General features: G+C 41.0%; 1 protein-coding gene across 3 annotated transcripts in view; it reads right to left on the bottom strand.

Annotated features, from left to right (window-relative positions):
* Nucleotides 1-23,005, bottom strand: part of SGCZ (sarcoglycan zeta) — an 804,491-nt gene that overhangs the window by 114,463 nt on the left and 667,023 nt on the right. For all 3 annotated transcript variants that reach the window (XM_074951351.1, XM_074951353.1, XM_074951352.1), the window contains one exon: nt 5,668-5,755. In XM_074951351.1, coding sequence (XP_074807452.1) covers nt 5,668-5,755 — 88 coding nt within the window. The remainder of the gene's footprint in view (nt 1-5,667; nt 5,756-23,005) is intronic.

Genomic DNA, 23,005 nt, shown 5'->3' with positions numbered 1-23,005 from the left:
GCTCTCCTTTCTTCCCTATTTCTTTTCTATTTGTTCCACTTTTAGGATGAATTAACAATTAAATTCATTTTCCATTTTAGGCCACTATTAATTTCTCTGAATCCTGTGGGCCGATGTTCATAAATAAAAGAATCTCCACAACTTGTATTAACAGCAATAAAAGGTGTTAGTACTGAAGATGTCTAAAAAATATTAGGCTACTCACTCCTGATTTACTTCACCAAAAAATAGAAAGAAAAAGATAAACGGGACAAAATGTAAATGACACTTATAGTTAGGAACATTCCACTCTCTTGATTTAATCTGCACCAGCTGTAGACCAATTAAACAGTTCCCAGGTGTTCACATTAATGACTAAAACAACATGTTTTCTTTAGGGCTTTTTAACTATTTATAGTATTAAACTCAAATACAATGTGTCTAAGCAGATCAGGTCATGCACACACACTTTTGCAACGTTGTATTGACTTGACAAGAAATGGTATTACCAACCAGAGTACTAGATTCACTGCTGCAGATGTAAATGAGTGTCACAGAAACCCCACCTTTTAACAATATCAGCTGAAGTAGAATGTTTTAATAATGCATCTTCTCGAAGCAACAGACACTAGCAAGTACCAAGTGGCTAAAACAGATATCAGTTTAATTTCTTCTCATCTGTATCTGCTAGCAAGTCTGGTTACTTTTGCACACAAATTTCCCATGGTCATTTATAATAATCAGCACATATGGTGGGTTTCTGTGAATGATACTCCCACACAACAAGTGTAATTTCTACAGGCCTGAAACAACAATCTTAACTCCATGTGAAGGCAAAAAGTAGTAAGTCATCAAAGCTAGAATTTACAAAGCAACTAATTGTAAAACTATCTCAGGATTCTTGAATATATGAATTAGCAGACCATGAAGAATGTGTGTAATAGCAGCAACAATGCTTGATCATAAGAACATAAGAAGGGCCATACTGGGTCAGACCAAAGTTCCATCCAGCCCAGTATCCTGTCTGCCAACAGTGGCCAATGCCAGGTGCCCCAGAGGAAGTGAACCTAACAGGTAATGATCTAGTGATCTCTCTCCTGCCATCCATCTCTACCCTCTGACAAACAGAGGCTAGGGACACCATTCCTTACCCATCCTGGCTAATAGCCATTAATGGACTTAACCACCATGAATTTATCCAGTTCTCTTTTAAACCCTGTTATAGTCCTAGCCTTCACAACCTCCTCAGGCAAGGAGTTCCACAGGTTGACTGTGTGCTGAGTGAAGAAGAACTTCCTTTTATTTGTTTTAAACCTGCTACCCACTAATTTCATTTGGGGGCCCCTAGTTCTTATATTATGGGAAAAAGTAAATGACTTTTCCTTATTCACTTTCTCCACACCACTCATGATTTTATAATTATGGAATTAAAGGAAAATGAAACCAGACTTTTACAGGAACTACTGATTAATGAATATGAATATCTGTCCAAAAAAAATTCCCTCCTCCCCGCCCACCATCTCTTAACCCTCTCTCCTGAAAAAGATATTTTTTCTCAGCCATCAGACAAAACATAGACATTCTGCAGGAAGAGAGGTCTTCTGACTGATTAGAAGCTGGAGCATCTCCCTTGAGAACGAACTTCAGAAATAGTAATCACAATACATAACGTACCTAAACCAGATTTCAGTCCTCCCCTTGTTCAGAAACAACATATGATAGTTAATGGCCTAACACTAGATAGAACCATTGGGCTTTCATAATGTTTGGCGGTTTTCCTTTTAAGCATTCATGTTTATAAGGTCAGATTCTTTAATTCTCACCTTTTAATGAGAGGTTGACTTGTTTTTACCAAAAACTTTTGTATTCCATGCCTGAGTAGTCCAAGTTAGTACCTATTCTTGGAGCATACTGAGAACAGCAGGTATCATTTATAAAATGAAAAAATATCACTGTGAGAAAAGCAAAGTATTAAAGCCCTTCTTCAAGGCACAAATTCCAAATCCCATTAAACACTGATTGCTTTAAAGTTCTGTGGAAGGCTGTAGGTTTGAGAGAGTCAAGGTCATGGCTCAAACTCAGCACAGAGCAGATCTCATATTCGTTTTTCTGTTGGTGCTCATGAACAGTAGAATATCCAAGTTTCTTATCTAACTACACATTAAACCTTTTCCATTACATGCCCATATCTTTGCAGTATGGGGAAGTTCTGTTATTCTGAAGTAAAGCTAATAAATGAAAACATTCCTCATTACTACTCTAACTTTCTCCTTACTCACAACCCCACACTTCAATTTTTTCTCTGTTACTTGTGAATTTGTTGTATAATACAATGGGCAATCACTGGTAGATTATTTTTATTATTATTATTTTGTGCTATTTAAAAGTAAATTTGTGGATTTTTAAAAAAAATTCACAAACTTGCATGCCAAATAGCTAGTTCAAATATTAAATAGTATGTAGATTTGCCCAAAGAAGAGATAATTTACTAATGGCTGCTTTTCATCCCAAGAGATGTTTAACCTCTTTTCTTGCAAGAACTAAAATAATATTAATATCTACTATGGAAAAAGAGTGGAAACTGAATGTGATAAACTATTAGAAATATCTTTGGTAGACAAATATGCTGAAGTTTTGTAAAAGATGTTGTAAAAATGATGCAGTTAAGATGAGGACTCCAAGAAGATGCAGAAGCCTGTTACCAGAGTTTTATAACAGAAAGCCTTATAATTGGAGTAGGGTGTAACTACCCCTACAACACTGATTTATTTAATGTAAATATAATCTAATAGACTGCATTACGTGTGATAAATTGCCAAGTCAGGATTATAGCTATTAAATGCAGATATTTTATAGTATCTTTCATCTAACAAAAAAGGATTAAAAATGCTCCTCCCTAATTTTAAAAATTGTTAGGACTTACATATGGATGTTTTTGGATGGAGAAAAACTGACATGACTGCAATTCGGCACCTCCTAAATGTTAGCTTAACAGTTTTCTTAGGAATGCAAAACTCCTAATTGAAAGGTAATGTATGCTTTGCTTTCAATGAAGTGGGGAAGAGGCAGCATTTTGCTTTCATAAGTAGGACTCCGCATCTGTCACGGAAGTCACAGATATGGTGACTTTCCAGGACCTCTGGGACTTCTGCAGTGCCCAGTGTGGCTGACCCCAGGGTTGCCAAAGCAGCTGGTTCCCGGGCCAGCTGCTCAGGTGGCTTTGGGAACAGCCCCACTGGCTGCTGCTGAAGCGGCTCTGCAGCCAGCTACTTGGGCAGCCCTGCTGCCAGACGCACCGGCCGCTGCTCGGGTGACCCTGGGCAGCTGGCCCTGGGGACTGCCTGAGCAGCGGCCAGTGTGGCTGGCCCCGAAGATTGTCTGATCAGTGGTCCCAGGGCAGCCAGAGCAGCCACTGCCTGGCGGCCCCCAGCAGCCAGTGCCGCTGGTTCCATACCCCCCAGCAGCGGCCCCCCAGAGCACTGCACCCCCAGTACCATCCCCCCCGCTAAGATTTAGTCAGGGGTATTTATAGTATAAGTCACGGACAGATCATGGGCTGTGAATTTGTTTATTGCCCGTGCCCTGTCCATGACTTTTACTAAAAATACCCATGATTAAATTGTAGCCTTATTCATGAGCAATAAAGCTGAGCAATACAAATTTGTAGAAGCTAAGGCCAGAAAACAAGAATTCAGCGTAATGAAAAATGTTGAGGTTTCAAAACTTGTTTTTGTCCTTTATTGGAATAAAAAATTAGAGCTTTCAAAATTTTCCATTTAAAAAAAAAAGAGAGATAGAGAGAGAGTCGTAATGAGTATATAATTAGTTGAAAAAAGTGAACAACTCCAACAGGAGACACTGAGAGACATAAAGACTGACTCAATAGCTTGATGGTTAGGGCTCACCCTCATGTGGGAGAACTAGGTTCATGTCTCTACTCTGAATTAAGCAAATCAGGGCCTTGAACCTCGTTCTTCCACATAGAAGATGACACCCCTAACCCGAAAACTGTTTGTTTGGTCTCTTTTTTCCCCTCTAAGTTACATCCTGAACTGGAGAAAAGTTCTTGATAAATGTTTTGTGGAAACAGATAACGTTTCTGCAAAAAGTTCTGGTTTTAACCAAATTGCATGTTCCAACAAAAAATATGTTGTTGAAAAATTCCCAACCTCTAGTAAAAACTTCTGTAAAGTTATAAATACAACATTCTGAGTAGTTTAAGATTACTCAGTATTTTGTGTTATTTCTTCTTGAATTTACAAAGAATATGACAACATTCATTTGGACATATCCTTTTCCTGTAGAATATATAGTATGTTGACTCTCCAAGTTGAATACATCCTAGGTTTCATAACATGAGACAGAAGAGTTCTTTATTTAAAAAAAAATCCCTTTTTAATATCCTTTCCCCAGGGAACACAAGATTCTTTTATCCAAAACTTTTACTACATAGACAAGATGACAGCAATATTTTATGATAACATCAATGATATAAACCCTAGACAGAAATACTACTTTCATGAAAAACTTTTTACTACAGGATCCTGTATAGTAGAACCATCTATTAAAACTGCTAACATCACTAACACTATATAGCAATTACTAACAGGGTGTAGAGGTTTGTGTTTTTCTTCTACCCTCCCCATAGCAAGATTTGTGATAGACAAGATCAAGAGATTTTTAAGGCAACAATATCAAAAAAGTCAGAACTATTGTTAAAGGAAAACCAACACACTTTTGGTTTCCCAGCCAGTATCCATTTGCTTTCCTTCTAATATATCCTCTATCTAGGACATTTAATTATTTTAAAGGGTACCGCAGTATTGACCTTTTTCATAAATTTTATCAGGAAGGCCATGAATGCCTTCAGTCCCGTGCTCGCCACTAAAATATACAGCCTTATTAGTAATAGATTATTAGTAATTCTTTAATGTATAGTAAATCATACTTATAATAGTAAATATTAGAAAATAGTAGACTTAATAAAAGCAGGATAACATAAAAGGAAATCAAAATAAAATGTACCCCATTAATTACATTTGGAAGTTAGTAACATTAGACCACTTTGAATTTTAATTTCATTTGGAATTTTTAGCTCTTATATTTTGTCCTTCAATTGTAAAATAAAGATATATCAAATTCATTTTCATTAATGACTGGAAATATGTTCCATATTACCCTGATTACAGTACAGTGATGTCCTGACAACACAGACAATATCTTGCTATCTGGGTAAGAATTTCAAATAGGTTTACACTGTTTACATTCTGTTACTCAGATTCAGAATCTGTGGAGGACTGAATTCAGGATCTGGGCTAGGGGGACCACTTCAATGCTCATTGAAGAGATGGAAGTCTTTCTGTTAGAAAACGGATAATTCCTTTCCATGAAAAAAATTGAAAGAAGCCAGAAAAATTTCATTTTATGCAAAACTGTCTGCTGAAATATTTGTTTTTTGTGACAAAAAAAAATGAAAAAATAAATATATGATTTTGATGAATGAAAAAGCCATTTTCTCTTTTTTTTCCCTACTAGCTCTACTTTCCAATGAGTGTTGCATCAGGCCCAATGTTATTCTTCAGTATGATCATCAGAGTTTTTGCAATAAATATTTTACATCACTGAATAAAAATGTTATTCATGAGACTTAAATAATACAAATAATCTTCTTTAAAGAAGAACACTCACCTACAGTCAGTTGTCCAGTTAACTGTCCCATGTGATTTCTTGCGTTCACTGTTACGTTCCTGTCAGACTGTAAGACCATTGGGCTATCCTGGTAAACATGTATAAGACAAGCAAATGGGAGAAAAAAAAAAGATATAGAGGTAGAATTCAATTAGAACTGTAAAAATAACCCCATACATATGATGATAGGGTCTTGCCAAAATATTATATTCTTATTTTCATGTAAATATTCATGTAAATATTTTACATATCCAATATATACAAAAAACAAGGATGAAAATCTTACTGCACAGCCTCTATTTTCAGAGCTCAGACATGAAATTATGCTCTAGAAATTGTTTTATTCTCTGAGGACCACATTTGGATGATACAATTTATAAACTAAAAACAATAAAATTGTTGCATTTTATCTTAACCTTTACCATGACACAAAATCCATGTATTCTTCATACAACACCCTTAGGGTCATCAACAAACATGATAACAATCTTACTTTACAAACATTACTGATTTTAAGAATTTGGAGGAATAAGTGTTATTCCTATTTCCAGACTGATCAAAACAGAAGTGTTGAAAGGTTATAGAGGACATCACCAACTTAACAATCACAACAAATTATTTTCCCTACACTTATTACAAATAGTGCCTGAGATCAGAGGGATTTTTTTTTTATAGCTTGTTTGCTTTGTTCATTTGACGTGACCTTGTGTAGGATCAGTTCCACTACTTAGTTTGTCCAATTGCTTACATGGGTTTTTCATACAACAGGGAAGGGAAATATATTTAAAATAGACATACAATACACTCTCGCTATAACAAACCTATCAGGATCCAAGCCATTTGTTCATTATAGCCAGGGGTACGTTACAGCAAAAACAACAATCACAATGAGGCCTGTCGGTTCTGCCAGCAGAGTGGGTCCAGGATGCCAGCTCAACTGGCAGCCCCATGGCAGGCTGGGTAAAAATTGTGCACCTATATGCAACATCCTCCCCTGCACACTTTTTTTTTTTAAACAGTACAGTACTGTAGTTGGGGTCCAGGATCTGTGTTCATCATAGCTAAAAGTTCATTATAATTAAGGGAATTATAGCAAGGGTGTACTGTATGCTATTTTAAATCCACAAAATTTGGCACAAATAAACGGATCAAGGACACCACATTCACATATGGCACAAATAATATTGCTACAAGAAGCCCATCATGCATATTTTAAAAATTAGATTTATAATGGAAAATTGAAAACAAATGCCATAATCCTACTCAAAATCAGTGAGCTTATGGAATCCGTTTGAATAGCAACTCTAAAGTTCAGAGGTATGGCTTGGATTGATTTGATTTAGATAAGAATGCTTGCATGTTGGCTAAAAATTCAATTTTTAAGGTATTGGTTTGTGATTTCAAACAGTATTACATTAAAGTGCACTAGGGAACTTTTAATGCAGGCCGCTAAGGTCGACACAGAGCAGTGCTTACTAACAAGATTGACAGTGATTTAGACAATGACCTGAGATTATTACTGTATTTATCTGTTACATTGAATAGCCATGAGATGATACACAAACAAGTAGAGCTGGTTGGAGAAACTGACAAAACCATATTTTGTTGGAATATTTGGTTCCATTGAAACAGAAACTTCACTAAATTGGGTCAGTTATACCAGATTTTATTTCAGAAGAAAACTAGGGGGAAGTTTCAATGATGTTGAAACATCCTATTTTAACATTTTTTGGAATGAAACATTTTGATTTTTTGTTTCGAAATTGATTTTTTTTAAACTTTATACTACAAAATTAAAAAAAAAAATTCAGAAATTCAGTTTTTGTTCAGATTCTGAACGAAGCCAAATTTCAAAATCCTTCATGACCCAGAACTTCCATCCTCTACAGAGCTCTATTAACAACCTAACCCAGAACTGTGACTAAAGTACATTTTTTGTATCAAATAACCAATTCCATGAGCCATCCAGTCCTATAATTTATCTGAACTTATATGAACATATTTGGTCTAAAACTTTGATTGTGCATATGGCAAGATCAGGTTTTGACCTAATATGCTTTAAATTACCTGGGATGAGCCTACCTAAGAGACCACCTCTTTCCCTGTGAAACACTATCACATTTACAATCAGCTGAGCCATGGATGCTAGATCCTTTCTTGATATAATAGAGTTGATATGAGAGAGAGTAGACAGGACATTCTCTGTTCTCATTCAACCCCTGGTACAATACAGCCTGAATTTGCAACTTCCAGGGCATACTGCAGGATCCATTTGTCTCATCCAACTTTTGAAGAAGTACTGAGATATAGATTGAGGTATAGGGTTGTTAGCATTTGATTATGAGCTGCTGCTTTGGCATGGAGGGTGAGTTGACTGAACTGCATATTTAGTTTGTGAATTTAAATGATTGTAAGTCATTAGGAGCCTGATTATCAGTTCTTTCGTTATTCTAACTAAAAAAGAAAATTAAGAAAATAAATTAAAAACACAGTTGCCTATGGTCACTCTTTTCTAGAAAGAGGGATCATCTCCTCCCCGCTAACTCCTCATCATTGTTGAGAAGATAGGGAAATGACTAAGAAAGTCACAGTTGGACTTATTTTACTTGAATGATGAATTGGAGCTGTACTTCAATCTTGCATACCCCCTCGGCTTTTTCTTCTGGTTCAGGGCATTCCTTTATAATAAAAAGCTCTTCTGGATTGCGTTGCCAGTGATTGTTAATTGTAAAATGGTACTCTGTCTGTAGAAAGGTCTGAAATTATTTTGACCTAGTTTCCAAAATAGTAAGTGTGTTTTGTCTTTCACTGGACCCGACAACAATCTTATGTAATTCCCTGCCAAAGAGCTTGCTTGGCTTGTCTATTTTCTTTCCAGGTGCGGAGCCATAACTATCTGAGACATTGTGTTCAGAACAACCATTTGAGCAGAGAATATGATCATGCCAAGGGATGCATCAGCAACAAAAGCAGCTGCTATGGATATTTTTCTCAGCACTGATTTGATTTTCATGTCCCCTATGGACCTTTGAAGATCATTAGCACAGGCAACTGCCTCTCTGGCAAAAGAGGTTATAATACACAGCTGAAGCTTCAAAATGTATCTTTAAAGAGCCCTTTACTCTGCTGGCTAGTCAATTTTTTGAAAGACATCCTTCTCACCCAGAACAACGATATCCTTATCAAGAGAGGCTATTATCATGTCTACCTTTGCCTGTTGAACTAAAATCTTTAGATTTAGCAGTTTACTGAAATTGAGTAGTGATCTCAGTGGTCTTTGCATTCTCATCCAAAGGGTTTTTGTTTTCTTTTCTGACTTAGGAGAATAACTAACTTCATTATCACATGCTCCTCAGGTTTGTTGAACTAGTGATCTGATTGTAAATGAAAACCCAGGGTAGGAACTCTTCAGTGTAACTGTTTGGCTGTGTGGTTGTTTGTTTGAAAAGTGTGAATTGGGAGTGCTTTGTTCCAGGTGGGCCTTGCGTGGTTGATTGGAGGGAAGGCTTTGAGCCGGGCCAACTGCTTCAAGCCAGCGGCCTTATAAAAAAGCAGCCAGTTACAAACCAAGTGAGTTTACGTGGGGGAGTTCTCCCAGAGTGTTTTTGCCTTTCAGGCTTCTGTGAGCAGTAAATACACCATCTGAAGAGGCTTTTAGATGGAAGATATGGATAGTGAGCGATCAGCTGTTGTTACCTGCACAGGATGTGCCATGTTTGTCTTTCTCCCAAAGGATAGAAACGACTTCATCTGTACGAAGTGCAAGCTGGTCTTCATATTGGAAGAGAAGGTTAAAAGGACTAGAGACCCAAGTATCAACCCTGCATTACATTAGAGAAAATGAAGACTTTCTGGATAGAAGTCAGCATTTGGAACTGCAGGTATAGCATGCTGAAGAATCAGAGAGGGCAGTGCAGAACAGGGAACAAAATTCGCAGCATGTGACCTCCAGAAGAAGAAAGAGGAGAACCCATGTACCCCCAATGCAGATAGAGGTAAGAAACCATTTTCATGCTCTCTGCACAGGTACTGGTGGAGAATGGTTTGGAAGATTTATCTTAGGAAAGGGATCAGAAGGAGAACCCCTCAACCGGAAGGCATGGGATGCATTGTCCTATGAACGGGGGTTCCACAACCAGCACTCCCAAAAGGAGGAGACGGGTGGTGGTGGTCAGGGACTCCCTCCTAAGGGGGATGGAGTCATCCTTCTGCCATCCAGACCAGGAGACATGAGAAGTGTGCTGCTTGCCTGGAGCTAGAATTCAGGATATAATGGAGTGTCTGCTGAGACTGATCAAGCCCTCGGACTGCTACCCCCTTCCTACTTCTCCATGTGGACACCGATGATACTACTAAGAATGACCTTGAGTGTGTCACTGCAGACTACATGACTCTGGGAAGAAGGATAATGGAGTTTGAGGAGCAAGTCATCTCCTTGTCCATCCTCCCTGTTGAAGGAAAAGGCCCAGGTAGGGACCATTGTATTGTGGAAGTAAATAAGTGGTTATGCAGGTGGTGTCGGAGAGAGGGCTTTGGATTCTTTGACCATGGGATGTTGTTCCAGGAAGAAGGATTGCTAGGAAGAGATGAGATCCACCTAACGAAGAGAGGAAAGAACATCTTCACAGGCAGGCTTGCTAACCTAGTGAGGAGGGCTTTAAACAAGGTTCACTGCGGGATGGTGACCTAAGTCCAGAGGTAAGTGGGGATGTGGGATACCGGGAGGAAACACAAGGAGGAGGGTGTAACAGGGGTGGCCTCCTGATTCATACTGAGAAAGTAGGGCAATCGGCTAGCTATCTTAAGTGCCTGTACATGAACGCAATAAGCCTGGGAAACAAGCATTGGAAGAATTGGAAAAATTGGAAGTCCTGGCACAGTCAAGGAACTAAGATGTGATTGGAGTAACAGAGACTTGGTGGGGTAACTCACATGACTGAAGTACTGTCATGGATGGGTATAAACTATTCAGGAAGGACTGGCAGGAGAGAAAAGGTGGAGGAGTTGCACTGTATGTAAGAGAGCAGTACGATTGCTCAGAGCTCCAGTGTGAAACTGGATAAAAGCCTGTTGAGAGTCTTTGGGTTAAGTTTAGAGGCGAGAGCAATACGGATGATGTCATGGTGGGCATCTGTTATAGACCACTAGACCTGGAGGATGAGGTAGACAAGGCTTTCTTCAGACAACTAACAGAAGTTTCCAGATCACAGGCCCTGGTTCTCATGGGGGACTAAAATCACCCTGACATCTGCTGGGAGAGCAATTCAGCAGTGCACAGACAATCCAAGAAGTTTTTTGAGAGTACTGGGGACAACTTCCTGGTGCAAGTGCTGGAAGAAGCAATTAGAGGCCCTGCTCCTCTTGATCTGCTGCTCACAAACAGGGAAGAATTGGTAGGTGAAGTAAAAGTAGGTGGTAACCTAGGCAGAAGTGACCACGAGATGGTCATTTTCAGGATCCTGACAAAAGGAAGAAAGGAGAGCAGCAGAATATGGACCCTAGACTTCAGAAAAGCAGTCTTTGACTCTCTCAGGGAACTGATAAGCAGGATCCCCTGGGAAGCTAATATGAGGGGGGAAAGGTATCCAGGAGAGCTGGCTGTATTTTAAGGAAGCCTTTTTGAGGGCATAGGAACAAACCATCCAGATTTGCAGAAAGAATAGCAAATATGGCAGGCGACCAGCGTGGCTTAACAGAGAAATCTTCAGGGAGCTTAAATGAAAAAAGGAAGTTTACAAGAAGTGGAAACTTGGACAGATGATTAGGGAGGAGTATTAAAATATTGCTCGAGCAAGCCAGGGTGTAATCAGGAAGGCCAAAGCACAATTGGAGTTGCAGCTAGCAAGGTATGTGAAGGGTAACAAGAAGGGTTTCTACAGGTATGTTAGCAACAAGAAGATGATCAGGGAAAGTGTGAGACCCTTGCTGAATGGGGGAGGCAACCTAGTGACAGATGATGTGGAAAAAGCTGAAATACTCAATGCTTTTTTTGCCTCGGTCTTCACAGACAATGTCAGCTTCCAGACTGCTGCACAGGGCAGCACAGTAATGGGGAGGAGGTGAGCAGCCCTCAGTGGTGAAAGAACAGGTTAAGGACTATTGAGAAAAGCTGGACATGCACAAGTCCATGGGGCCGGATCTAATACATCCGAGGGTGCTGAGGGAGTTGGCTAATGTGATTGCAGAGCCATTGGCCGTTATCTTTGAAAACTCATGGTGATCGGGGGAGGACCTGGACGATTGGAAAAAGGCAAATATTGTGCCCATCTTTAAAAAAGGAAAGAAGAAGAATCTGAGGAACTACAGACCAATCAGCCTCACCTCAGTCCCTGGGAAAATCATGGAGTAGATCCTCAAGGAATCCATTTTGAAGCACTTGGAGGAGAGGAAGGTGATCAGGAATACTCAACATGGATTCAACAAGGGCAAGTCATGCCTAACCAATCTGATTGCCTTCTAGGATGAGATAACTGGCTCTGTGGATATGGATATGGGGAAAGGTGGATGTGGTATATCTTGACTTTAGCAAAGCTTTTGATACGGTCTCCCACAATATTCTTGCCAGCAAATTAAAAAAGTATGGGTTGGATGAATGGACGATAAGGTGAATAGAAAGCGGGCTAGATTTTTGGGCTCAATGGGTGGTGATCAATGGCTCGATGTCTAGCTGGCAGCGACTGTCAAGCGGAGTACCCCAGGGGTCTGTGCTGCGGGTGGTTTTGTTCAACATTTTCATTAATGATCTAGATGATGGGATGGATTGCACCTTCAGCAAGTTTGCAGATGACACTAAGCTGAGGGGAGAGGTAGATATGCTGGAGGATAGGGATAGGGTCCAGAGTGATCTAGACAAATTGGAGGATTGGGCCAAAATAAATCTGATGAGGTTCAATGAGGACAAGTGCAGAGTCCTGCACTTAGCATGGAAGAATCCCATGCACTGCTACACGCTGAGGACCAACTAGCTAAGCGGCAGAACTCTATTCAGAACTTCTGAGGCCACATCTGGAGAATTGTGTCCAGTTTTGGCTCCGCCCCCAACTACAAAAAGGATGTAGAAAAATTGGAGAGAGTCCAGCGCAGGGTAACAAAAATTATTAGGGGGCTGGGGCACATGACTTATGAGGAGAGGGTGAGGGAACTGGGATTATTTAGTCTGCAGAAGAGAAGAGTGAGGGGGGATTTGATACCAGCCTTCAACTACCTGAAGGAGGGTTCCAAAGAGGACGGACCTAGGCTGTTCTCAGTGGTGGCAGATGACAGAACAAGAAGCAATGGTCTCAAGTTGGAGTGGGGGAGATCTAGCCTGGATATTAGGAAACACTATTTCACTAGGAGGGTGGTGAAACACTGGAATGGGTTACCTAGGGAGGTGGTAGAATCTCTATCCTTAGAGGTTTTTAAGGCTTAGCTTGACAAAGCCCTGGCTGGGATGATTTAGTTGGGGTTGGTCCTACTTTGAGCAGGGGATTGGACTAGATGACCTCCTAAGGTCTCTTCCAACCAAAATCTTCTACGATTCTATGAAAAGGTAGGTGGAACAAACCTGTCCTTAGTTTCTACCTCCTCCCTCACATCTCTGTGTCAACTCCAAGAACTTGTCTTCCACATAGAAGAGAAAGGGGAAGAGGAGGACTTAAATCTGTGTTATTAATTCATGCATGTCTTCTATATACACTTATAGGATGAAATCCTGGCCTGATTGAAGTCAATGGCAAAACTCCCATTGATGTCAGGAGACCAGGATTTCACAGTGATTATTTTTTTCTTAGCTATTGGCTCCAAAGACAGAGAATCAGAGGAATTAGTTTCTATAACAGTAGCCAACTCAGAGGCATATGTGGTGTCTAGGAGACTGTACAAGTACTGAAATTACTCCAGCGTAAAACAGTTGTGAGATGAGAAGCAGTTCTAGAATGAAAATTAACCTTAGTCTTTTGCACGGTAATGTAGGATCACTATCTCTAGGCAACTAAGACTGCCTTTCTTCTGTTGTGACATTTTAACTCAAAAAGTAATGGACTGGATAATCTTTGGAATATTTGACTATCAAAGAGAAGGAATGGGCTAGGGGTTAGCACCAAAATATGATCACAAAACATTTTCTGTAAACAGAAAATTAAACCAATATGTCACAATAAACTTAACACATAGAACAGAACACAAAACTAAACACATCCATTCACATTTGGACAAGTGTTTTAAATAAGGAAAATACATTTGAAAGTCAGAATTAATTTGAAACACACACATGGCTTTTCTTCTTAACGACCATATTGTTTAAGGCCAGAAAGGCCCTCCTTTATAGAACAGGACACCAACATCGCCCACAACCCGCACACTAAACCCAGTATACTATTCTTATATGTGATTCACACTTTCATTATCTAGGATGCTGATTCACAAAAATACAGATAAGTACATTTGTAAATAAATAATTGCACATACAAAATGGTCTTAAAAAGCCTTAGATTCTGCCTGCCAGAAATAGAGTTTTTGCAAGTGAAAGCTAAGATACCCTGTCACTATTCCTTTTCTGATATACACCTTGAAAGTGATGGTGACTTTACCTCATACTTTTCCAAAAACAGGGATGAAGGATTTAGAAATTGCCCCCCCCCCCCCCACACACACACAAAGGGAAGTATACTGCTTTATAATGTGATTTCTTCTGCTTTCCCCCCCTTAAGCTATGAATGCCGGGGTAGTGAGGTCAAATATTTAAGCTTCATATTTAGAATATATACATGTAGTATAAAAAAGTTTTTCCTGTTTGATTCCCACTTAGATGTTGGGAAAGGAGCAATCTTCTTCATTACACTAACATTATTTCTTGGCATTGAGTTCACCTGAGAATATGCAGGGAAACAGGTGGGAAGGCATGTCCTCCTCCTCACAAATACAGTCCCTGCCATCACCACCCACTCCTTGCTAGCACAACTTGGGGGACAAAGTATCTGAACAGAGAGGGAGGAACAAGGAGAAGTCCGTGACGTTGTCATCCTCTTACATCTGCTAACGCAGCTGGCCAGCCCTAGAAGCAGGGGTGAAAGTAACTTAAAGGACTTACCAGTACTCCAGAGTCATGATGAGAGGGTGGGGCCTCAACTGGAAGAGGTGGGGCCTTTAAATCCCCAGGCACTTTAAATCAGGATTTAAAGGGCCTGGGGCTAGGGCTGTGGGAGCAGCAGCTGGGAGCCCTGGGCCCCTTAAATCACCCCCTGTGCTCCCAGCTGCAGAGGCAACTGGGAGCCTTGGGGTTCGGGGGTGATTTAAAGAGGGCAATTTAAAGGGCCCGGGGCCACTGCTACCACCCCAGCCCTTTAACTTGCCACCGGAGCCCTGCTGCCGCTACCCCGGGCTCTGGCAACAAGACTCCAGGGACAATTTAAAGGGCACAGTGCCAGGGCCGAATTAACTTTTTTTGGCCTGGTGCCAAACATATTTGTGCTTCCCCCCCACCAGGAATGAAGAGGCCAGGGGCAAGAGCACAGCGGGGCGTGGTGGTGCGGGGGGGGGGGGGGGAGGATTGGTCACCAGCTGGAGCGAGGCAGGGGCCAGGGGCAAGATAAGCACAGTGGGGCATGGGGGGAGAATTAGTCCCTGCTGACTGGAGCAAGGCACGGGCTGGGGGTAAAAGCACAGTGGGGCAGGAGCTAAGGTTGGTCCTTGGAGCAAGGGAGGGGCCGGGGGTAAACTGCAAGGGCAGCAGGGCTGGGGAGGGGGTAAACAGGATCCCCCACCCACACCCCTGCCCACATAGAGTGGGTACCTACCTTCTCCCTGGTTCTAGCCCATTCTCCCTCTCTTTCTGCACCGAGCTGAGGGTGGGGGTGCACTGAGAACAGGGCTGGGTCTGGGAGGGAGTTAGGGTGCAGGGTCTGTCCAGGAGCTAGAATGAGGGAGGGGGCTCAGGGTTGGGGCAGGAGGTTGGGGTGTGGAGCGCTTACCTTGTGCAGCTCCCTTTCGGTGCGAGGGATGCAGATGGGTATGTGGGGTGGGGAAGGGTGCAGGAGCTCCCGTTTGGTGCTCAGGGTGGGGGTGGAGATGTGGGAGGGTGCAGGAGTCAGGGCAGAGGGCTGGGGGTGTGGGCTGGGGTCATGGGGGGGTGCAGGAGTGAGGGTAAAGGGCTGGGGGTGTGGGCTGGGGTCGCTCCCAGCCCTGAGCGGCTCACGGCTGGAGGGGGTATGCCCCGATTCCATCCCCTTCCCCAAGGCCCCGCCCCTGCCTCTTCTCCGCTTCCTCATGCCAGCAAACAGCTGACCGGCGGCAGGGAGAGAGAGTGAGAGGGGAGCACGCTGCGGGAAGAGGCAGGGGCGAGGGGAGCTGGGCTGCCGGCGGAGCCTGCCCTGCAGCAGCAGGACAGAGCCCCGGGAGAAGGCAGCACCAAGCTTCTGCCCCCGCAGGAGAGAGTGGGGGGTGGAGAAGAGCAGCTGGGGCCCCTTCTGAGCGTGGGCCCTTTAAATAGCCACTGGAGCCCCACCACTGCTACCCCAGGGCTCCAGCCGCGGGGCTCTGGTGGCAATTTAAAGGGCCCGGGGCTCCAGCCACCTGGGGAAGCCGGTCCGCCCCGGTACGGTGCACTGGCTCTTCCACCTCTGCCTGGAGGGGAGTCCTTACTACACCCTCCTAATAGGTGGCAAAACAGCTGTGTTCTCAATGCTGGGGGCACTCACTGGGTCTTCCTGAGGTACAAAGCTGAAGCTATCCACAGTGCTCCAATGTGGACCAATAATTACTGTCACAATCTGGTTTAACATTCCATGATGAAGCCCATAAGACTTGTTAAGGACTTGTTAAGCCCATGTTAAGGACACATAAGAACTTTTTATATATAGTATACATAAAAATATATGAATGAACTGTGAATGGACAGCCAACATGTTTTTAACCCCTAGGAATCTCCCACCTTGGAGAAAGAACTGTGTGATAGACAGTCCACTCTCTTATTCTCCTTTTTTACTTTCACTGTGGATCCCAAGGAGTCACAACTTTTTCTCTCCTCAGGACTGCAATTCTAAATTCTTCTATTTATTATGAACAAAATGTAGCAGTCACCATACCATTATATGCCTGCTCTGAGATTATCTGTATTTGTGAACCATTTGCAGGGAAAGTTTCTTGGACAGTGCAAAGCCTATGGAAACCCCTTAAATGGAACAAGTCAAACCATTCACATGAGGATTTTATTTGTATTCACCTTCTGATTATACAGGGCAGCCAATCCCTTCTGATGGTATTGACTTCTCACGTCTTCCCCACTTATGGCACCCCAAATACCTTGGTTTTTTAAAGATATAAACACTAGATTTCATAGAATGATGTTATGTGGGTTTTTATTTCCTCTGGAAATGACTCCGGGATCCAAATACCTAACAGGTAAAAAGCCTTCTGTCTAAAGAAACAAACCACCAAATCTGTATACTGAAAAAAAAATTCACACTGGGACAAACTTGCAAAAACAGGAGTACTTGTGGCACCTTAGAGACTAACCAATTTATTTGAGCATAAGCTTTCGTAAGCTACAGCTCACTTCAGAGTATGCATCCGATGAAGTGAGCTGTAGCTCATGAAAGCTTATGCTCAAATAAATTGGTTAGTCTCTAAGGTGCCACAAGTACTCCTTTTCTTTTTGCGAATACAGACTAACACGGCTGTTACTCTAAAAACAGAACATTTCATGCAAAAAGCAAATGAGTTTATGAGACATAACCAGTATCTTCCTGCATTTCCCCCCAATAGTTAATGAAGATATTTGTGTCAATGTAAGTAATTTTCACCTCAATCCTCTTTTCTGCTCTGGAGCCTATAGTGAATCCTGAATTTCTGACATAAAACATTGTCATGGAAATGTCTTTGATGTTACTAATTCAGCACCAACTTCTTCACAGAGTCATAGGTGGGTTCTTAAATAGAACATACTTGATGAAAGATATATCTTTCATCATTAGCTGAGAATACTTGGATTTCTTTCTGTAACATTAGGTAAAAGTTTGACATTTGGAAGAAATTTGGTAAATGAATATTGAGGCCATACCAGAGTCTATATTGCAATTATTTAAAAGGAACATGACAGGAATGCCCTTCTCTCCTTTAATTTTGGCATAAAGCCTTTAGCAATAGTGATGTTAAATATTAAAACCAAAGGGATTACAGGGGGAGGTGAGAAGGAGTTTAAGAAGTTGAAACATGCTGATGATACAACCATTATAGACTGCAAACTACAATCCCTGAAATTTTTGATTTGACTGAGTCATTTCTGTTCACCGTAGAAATGTTTGACCAACTCTGAGGTAAATTAGACAAGAAATTTCTAAGATAGGAGAGCTGAAAAATTATGGGATAAATAATATACAGCAAATACGCTGAACACTTTATGAAGTACCATGTCTCAATATTATGGCCTAAAAATTGGGTTTATTCATGAACTTTTAGCAGAATCTAGAATATTTTTGAAGTTCTTCATTGTCTAGTTAGAAATAATCTGTTAGGTCTGGAAAAATGTTTTGATTGCACATAGACTAGAAATTTCTCATGTCTGGCTGATTTTACAATGGATTGGACTGATATAAAAGGCCCTTTGTTTTCAGTTTTTATTTTGCTGAAAAAAATCCTGGGAATTATCAGTGTATATTACAAAAAAATTAAAAATGGCCGAAAATTAGTCTGAAAAACTAACTTCAGTTTTCTGGGTAAATATCAGGGGGTTGGAAGGACATTTAAAAAAAAAGCAACAAATAGAGAAAAGTCAGAATATTGAAAGTAAAAGGTGTTTAATGACGTGGTGATTTGTTTCATATACTGTATTTAGCTGCATAATACACTGGATAGGTACCCAAACCAACTGGAGCCTCAAGATATTGTACCAAACAAAAGTTAATGTGGTTCCATATATGGTTTATTAAAAAGAATACTTCTCTTTTTAACTTACATTTAATATAAGGGGCTTTGTATAAATTCCAGAAGTCCTACATAGCTAAGGCTTACAGCAGTTTTTTCAAAGTGTCTGTTCCAAAACTTGTTCTCCTGCAGCCTTGGAGTTAGCCGAATTTTAAAAATATTCTCTCTGCATCAGCCAAGTTAGGCGGGACACTGAGGATGCGAGAAGTAGGCTCAAATTTGGGAAGTCAGTGCAGTGGATTTTCCAAAATTCAAATGGAGTGATCTGCCATTGTCTGGTGGAGATATTGCCATGTATGTATGGAATTCACTTTCCAGATGTGTTCTTTCTTCATTAGGAGTCACAAAGAGGAAAATTATACACAAGTAATCTTTAAATCTTCATTAGTACAGGCCACTCTTTTGCAATGGAGGTCAAACAAGCACAATGACTTTCCAGAATTACGATTCACTGTTAAGAGTTTCAGGGGACATATTATGAGAGACAGTAGCTTCCCACTTCTTTGACAGCTCTGTGAAAACTTCAAAAAAACTTTCCAAGTATATACTGCTCACTGACTGGCAAAATGGATATGAAAAGATTTGGGTTTTTTTTTCCCCTGGAATCTCCCCAGATGTGTTTTTGTGACAAAATACTGCAAAGACCTTGTTGACCAGAATGACATACACCTCTGTGTTAGACAACACAGAATCTGTTGTAGAACAGGATTCCAATTTTTTCTGTGCTTCATACAATGGCCGAAGGGTTTCAATCAGAAATTCGAGTTTTGAGCAAAGGATTTACCTCATTTCTTCAATAGCTGCTTTATTGTTCAGCATTAGGACACCCCAGGCCTTCTGACAATTCTGTGCAGCTAAGGGTTGTCGGTACAACAACAATTGGAAGACTGCTTTCCAATTTGATCTCTTCACAGACATCATAGAAGATGTTTTTTCATTTTCCTGGAATGCTTGAAAACCTCATTCAGTTATGAACGTCTTTAAATTAGCCATTTCTAGAATACCCATTGCAATGTGCAACAGATGAGCTAGGCCTTGTGTAGTAAGAGGCTGAGTCAGAATTCACTGATGTCACATCCTGCCAGGTAACTTCATCTTAACATAGGTTTCAGAGTAACAGCCGTGTTAGTCTGTATTCGCAAAAAGAAAAGGAGTACCTATGGCACCTTAGAGACTAACCAATTTATTTGAGCATAAGCTTTCGTGAGCTACAGCTCACTTCATCGGATGCATACTGTGGAAAGTGTAGAAGATCTTTTTACATACACACAAAGCATGAAAACATACCTCCTCCCACCCCACTCTCCTGCTGGTAATAGCCTATCTAAAGTGATCGCTCTCCTTACAATGTGTATGATAATCAAGTTGGGCCATTTTCAGCACAAATCCAGGTTTTCTCACCCCCCCGCACACAAACCCACTCTCCTGCTGGTAATAGCTTATCTAAAGTGACCACTCTCCTTACAAGATTATCTCCTTATGATAATCAAGGTGGGCCATTTCGAGCACAAATCCAGGGTTTAACAATAACGTCTGGGGGAGGGTAGGAAAAAACAAGGGGAAATAGTTGCATTCTTACAACTACAATACCCACCTGCGGAAGTGAAGAAACAGATTGATAGAGCCAGAAGAGTTCCCAGAAGTCACCTACTAGAGGACAGGCCTCACAAAGAAAATAACAGAACGCCACTAGCCGTCACCTTCAGCCCCCAACTAAAACCCCTCCAACGCATTATTAGGGATCTACAACCTATCCTGAAGGATGACCCAACACACTCACAAATCTTGGGAGACAGGCCAGTCCTTGCCTACAGACAGCCCCCCAACCTGAAGCAAATACTCACCAGCAACCACATACCACAGAACAGAACCGCTAACCCAGGAACCTATCCTTGCAAAAAAGCCCGTTGCCAACTGTGCCCGCATATCTATTCAGGGGACACCATCACAGGGCCTAATAACATCAGCCACACTATCAGAGGCTCGTTCACCTGCACATCCACCAATGTGATATATGCCATCATGTGCCAGCAATGCCCCTCTGCCATGTACACTGGTCAAACTGGACAGTCTCTACGTAAAAGAATAAATGGACACAAATCAGATGTCAAGAATTATAACATTCATAAACCAGTCGGAGAACACTTCAATCTCTCTGGTCACGCAATTACAGACATGAAAGTTGCTATATTACAACAAAAAAACTTCAAATCGAGACTCCAGCGAGAAACTGTTGAATTGGAATTCATTTGCAAATTGGATACAATTAACTTAGGCTTGAATAGAGACTGGGAGTGGCTAAGTCATTATGCAAGGTAACCTATTTCCCCTTGTTTTTTCCTACCCCCCCCCAGACATTCTTGTTAAACCCTGGATTTGTGCTGGAAATGGCCCACCTTGATTATTATACACTCTCCTTACAATGTGATCACTTTAGATAAGCTATTACCAGCAGGAGAGTGGGGTGGGAGGAGGTATTTTTTCATGCTTTGTGTGTATATAAAAAGATCTTCTACACTTTCCACAGTATGCATCCGATGAAGTGAGCTGTAGCTCACGAAAGCTTATGCTCGAATAAATTGGTTAGTCTCTAAGGTGCCCCAAGTACTCCTTTTCATCTTAACATAGTTTTACTCACACAGGATGCAACTGTGTGACAATTTGCTAAAATTACAATCTCCAAATCTCCCAAAATAAGTACAGGCTTTTCCACAAAAAAAGCCAAAAAAACCCAGCCAAACAGCAATCCTACAAAATTGCCACTACAGGGTAATCAACTTGTGATTTGTCCAAAAACAAACATACACCTAACCATTCCCAGCCAGTCTCGCTTTCATTTTGTTGTTCAGGGCAACATCATTCTCCTTCAAGTATTTCTTGGACAGGCTAATTGAATTTGTCAGGGATTTTACAGCCGGGCTAAAATTTAGTACAAAACCCCCCAAAGGACCATCAGCAAGTCCTGAAAAGCATAAGACATGGTAAAATTAACTTACCACATAATGCAGAGCTCTGTTTTTCTGCTGTGTTGTTTGGATGTTGCTTCCAATATATGTTTGCTTTTATTTTTACTATCTTCTTTCAGCCTCAAGTATAATTTGCTTTCAAGTCTTTAGAAGAACCATCTAGATTAAAGGAATTTCCAGAGACTTATTGAGGCCTGCAGACTTTTAAGAGTCTTAGCAGAAAAGGGTGATTAAAAGGCTTTGCCTCCACATAAACTTACTGAAGAAAGCAAACGTTTAAAGTTCATAGATGAACTAGTAGGTTGAAAGAAATCAAGAAATCCAGAGGCATAGTTTTGAAGAAACTGTGGAGCACCATTTTCCCTTATACTTTGGTGCACCATTAATACCTTATACTTATTTAAATAAACAAACAAACAAATCCAGAAGCTGTCACCAAGGGGTAGATCCTAAGCTGCCATAGAAGGTCTATGACAATTTACACAAGTTGAGGATCTGCTCTCAAGCACAGAAAATTTTACCCCGTAGTTAAAGGCAGAGTTTTAAGCCACCAAAACTAAAAAGGCTGTAATGGAAAGTGATGTATAAATGTGAACCTTAACTACAGGTGTTCACGCTGCCTAACAAACATATTAACAAAGTTAACACAGTTAGATCTTCAGATTTGTTCCTCTGATGAAAACTAGAACCACCTGACATTTCGTGCCAACTCATACCTCTGTTTCCAAAATTACAGCCTTTCAAGGCTGAATCCCAACTCTGTCACTCTGAGTGCAGAAGTGGAGCCTGCAAGGATTTTAAAAATTAATACTTGCCACTCCGGGCTTGTATTAAACTCCCAAGGTTACAGCTTTTTTCTGACCTTGGCTTGGTAAAGGCTGCCACCACCCACATGCAAAAAACGCCCTTGAACCCAGAAAGGAGCACTTGGAAATTCCTCCCTTTGGGGTACCCTCAAGCCCTTTCACCCCCCACCCCCCACCCCCTTCCAGGGAAGAGCTGAGAAAGAACAAAGGAAATTAGCTGTGGCTACCAGCTAATCAAACAACATACGCACAAACCTCTTAGGACACCAAAAATCCAGTTCTGTTCTTAAAAAAAAGGTAAATTTTATTAAAAACAAAAAGAAAGACAATACATTTGGAACTTAGGCTTCTGCTAGATTTTAAAAGAGCAATTCCAAAAATCAAGCACCCAAAATAGCTTTCTTGGGGGTTCAGTTTAAAGATTACATGCAAACAAAACATCTGGGGTAGCACAGAGGAGATCTACATGCCAAAATAAAGAAAATAAACCTGATAGCATCTAGCTAAACAGCCCTAATTTACTTAGTTATTATGATCTGATCTGGTTCAAGCCTTACACAGCATTGCTGCTCTGTCCCTGCAGCCCACAGAACAACAGACAAAGGGAAAGTTTCTTTGAAGTTTTTAAAAAAGTTCTAGCCTTCCCAGTGGCTCTTTTAGTCAGGT

The sequence above is a fragment of the Natator depressus genome, chromosome 4 (assembly GCF_965152275.1).
Source record: "Natator depressus isolate rNatDep1 chromosome 4, rNatDep2.hap1, whole genome shotgun sequence".
Lineage (NCBI taxonomy): Eukaryota > Metazoa > Chordata > Testudines > Cheloniidae > Natator > Natator depressus.
Note: the sequence above shows the minus strand (reverse complement) of the source record. Positions and strands in the feature narration are given on the sequence as shown.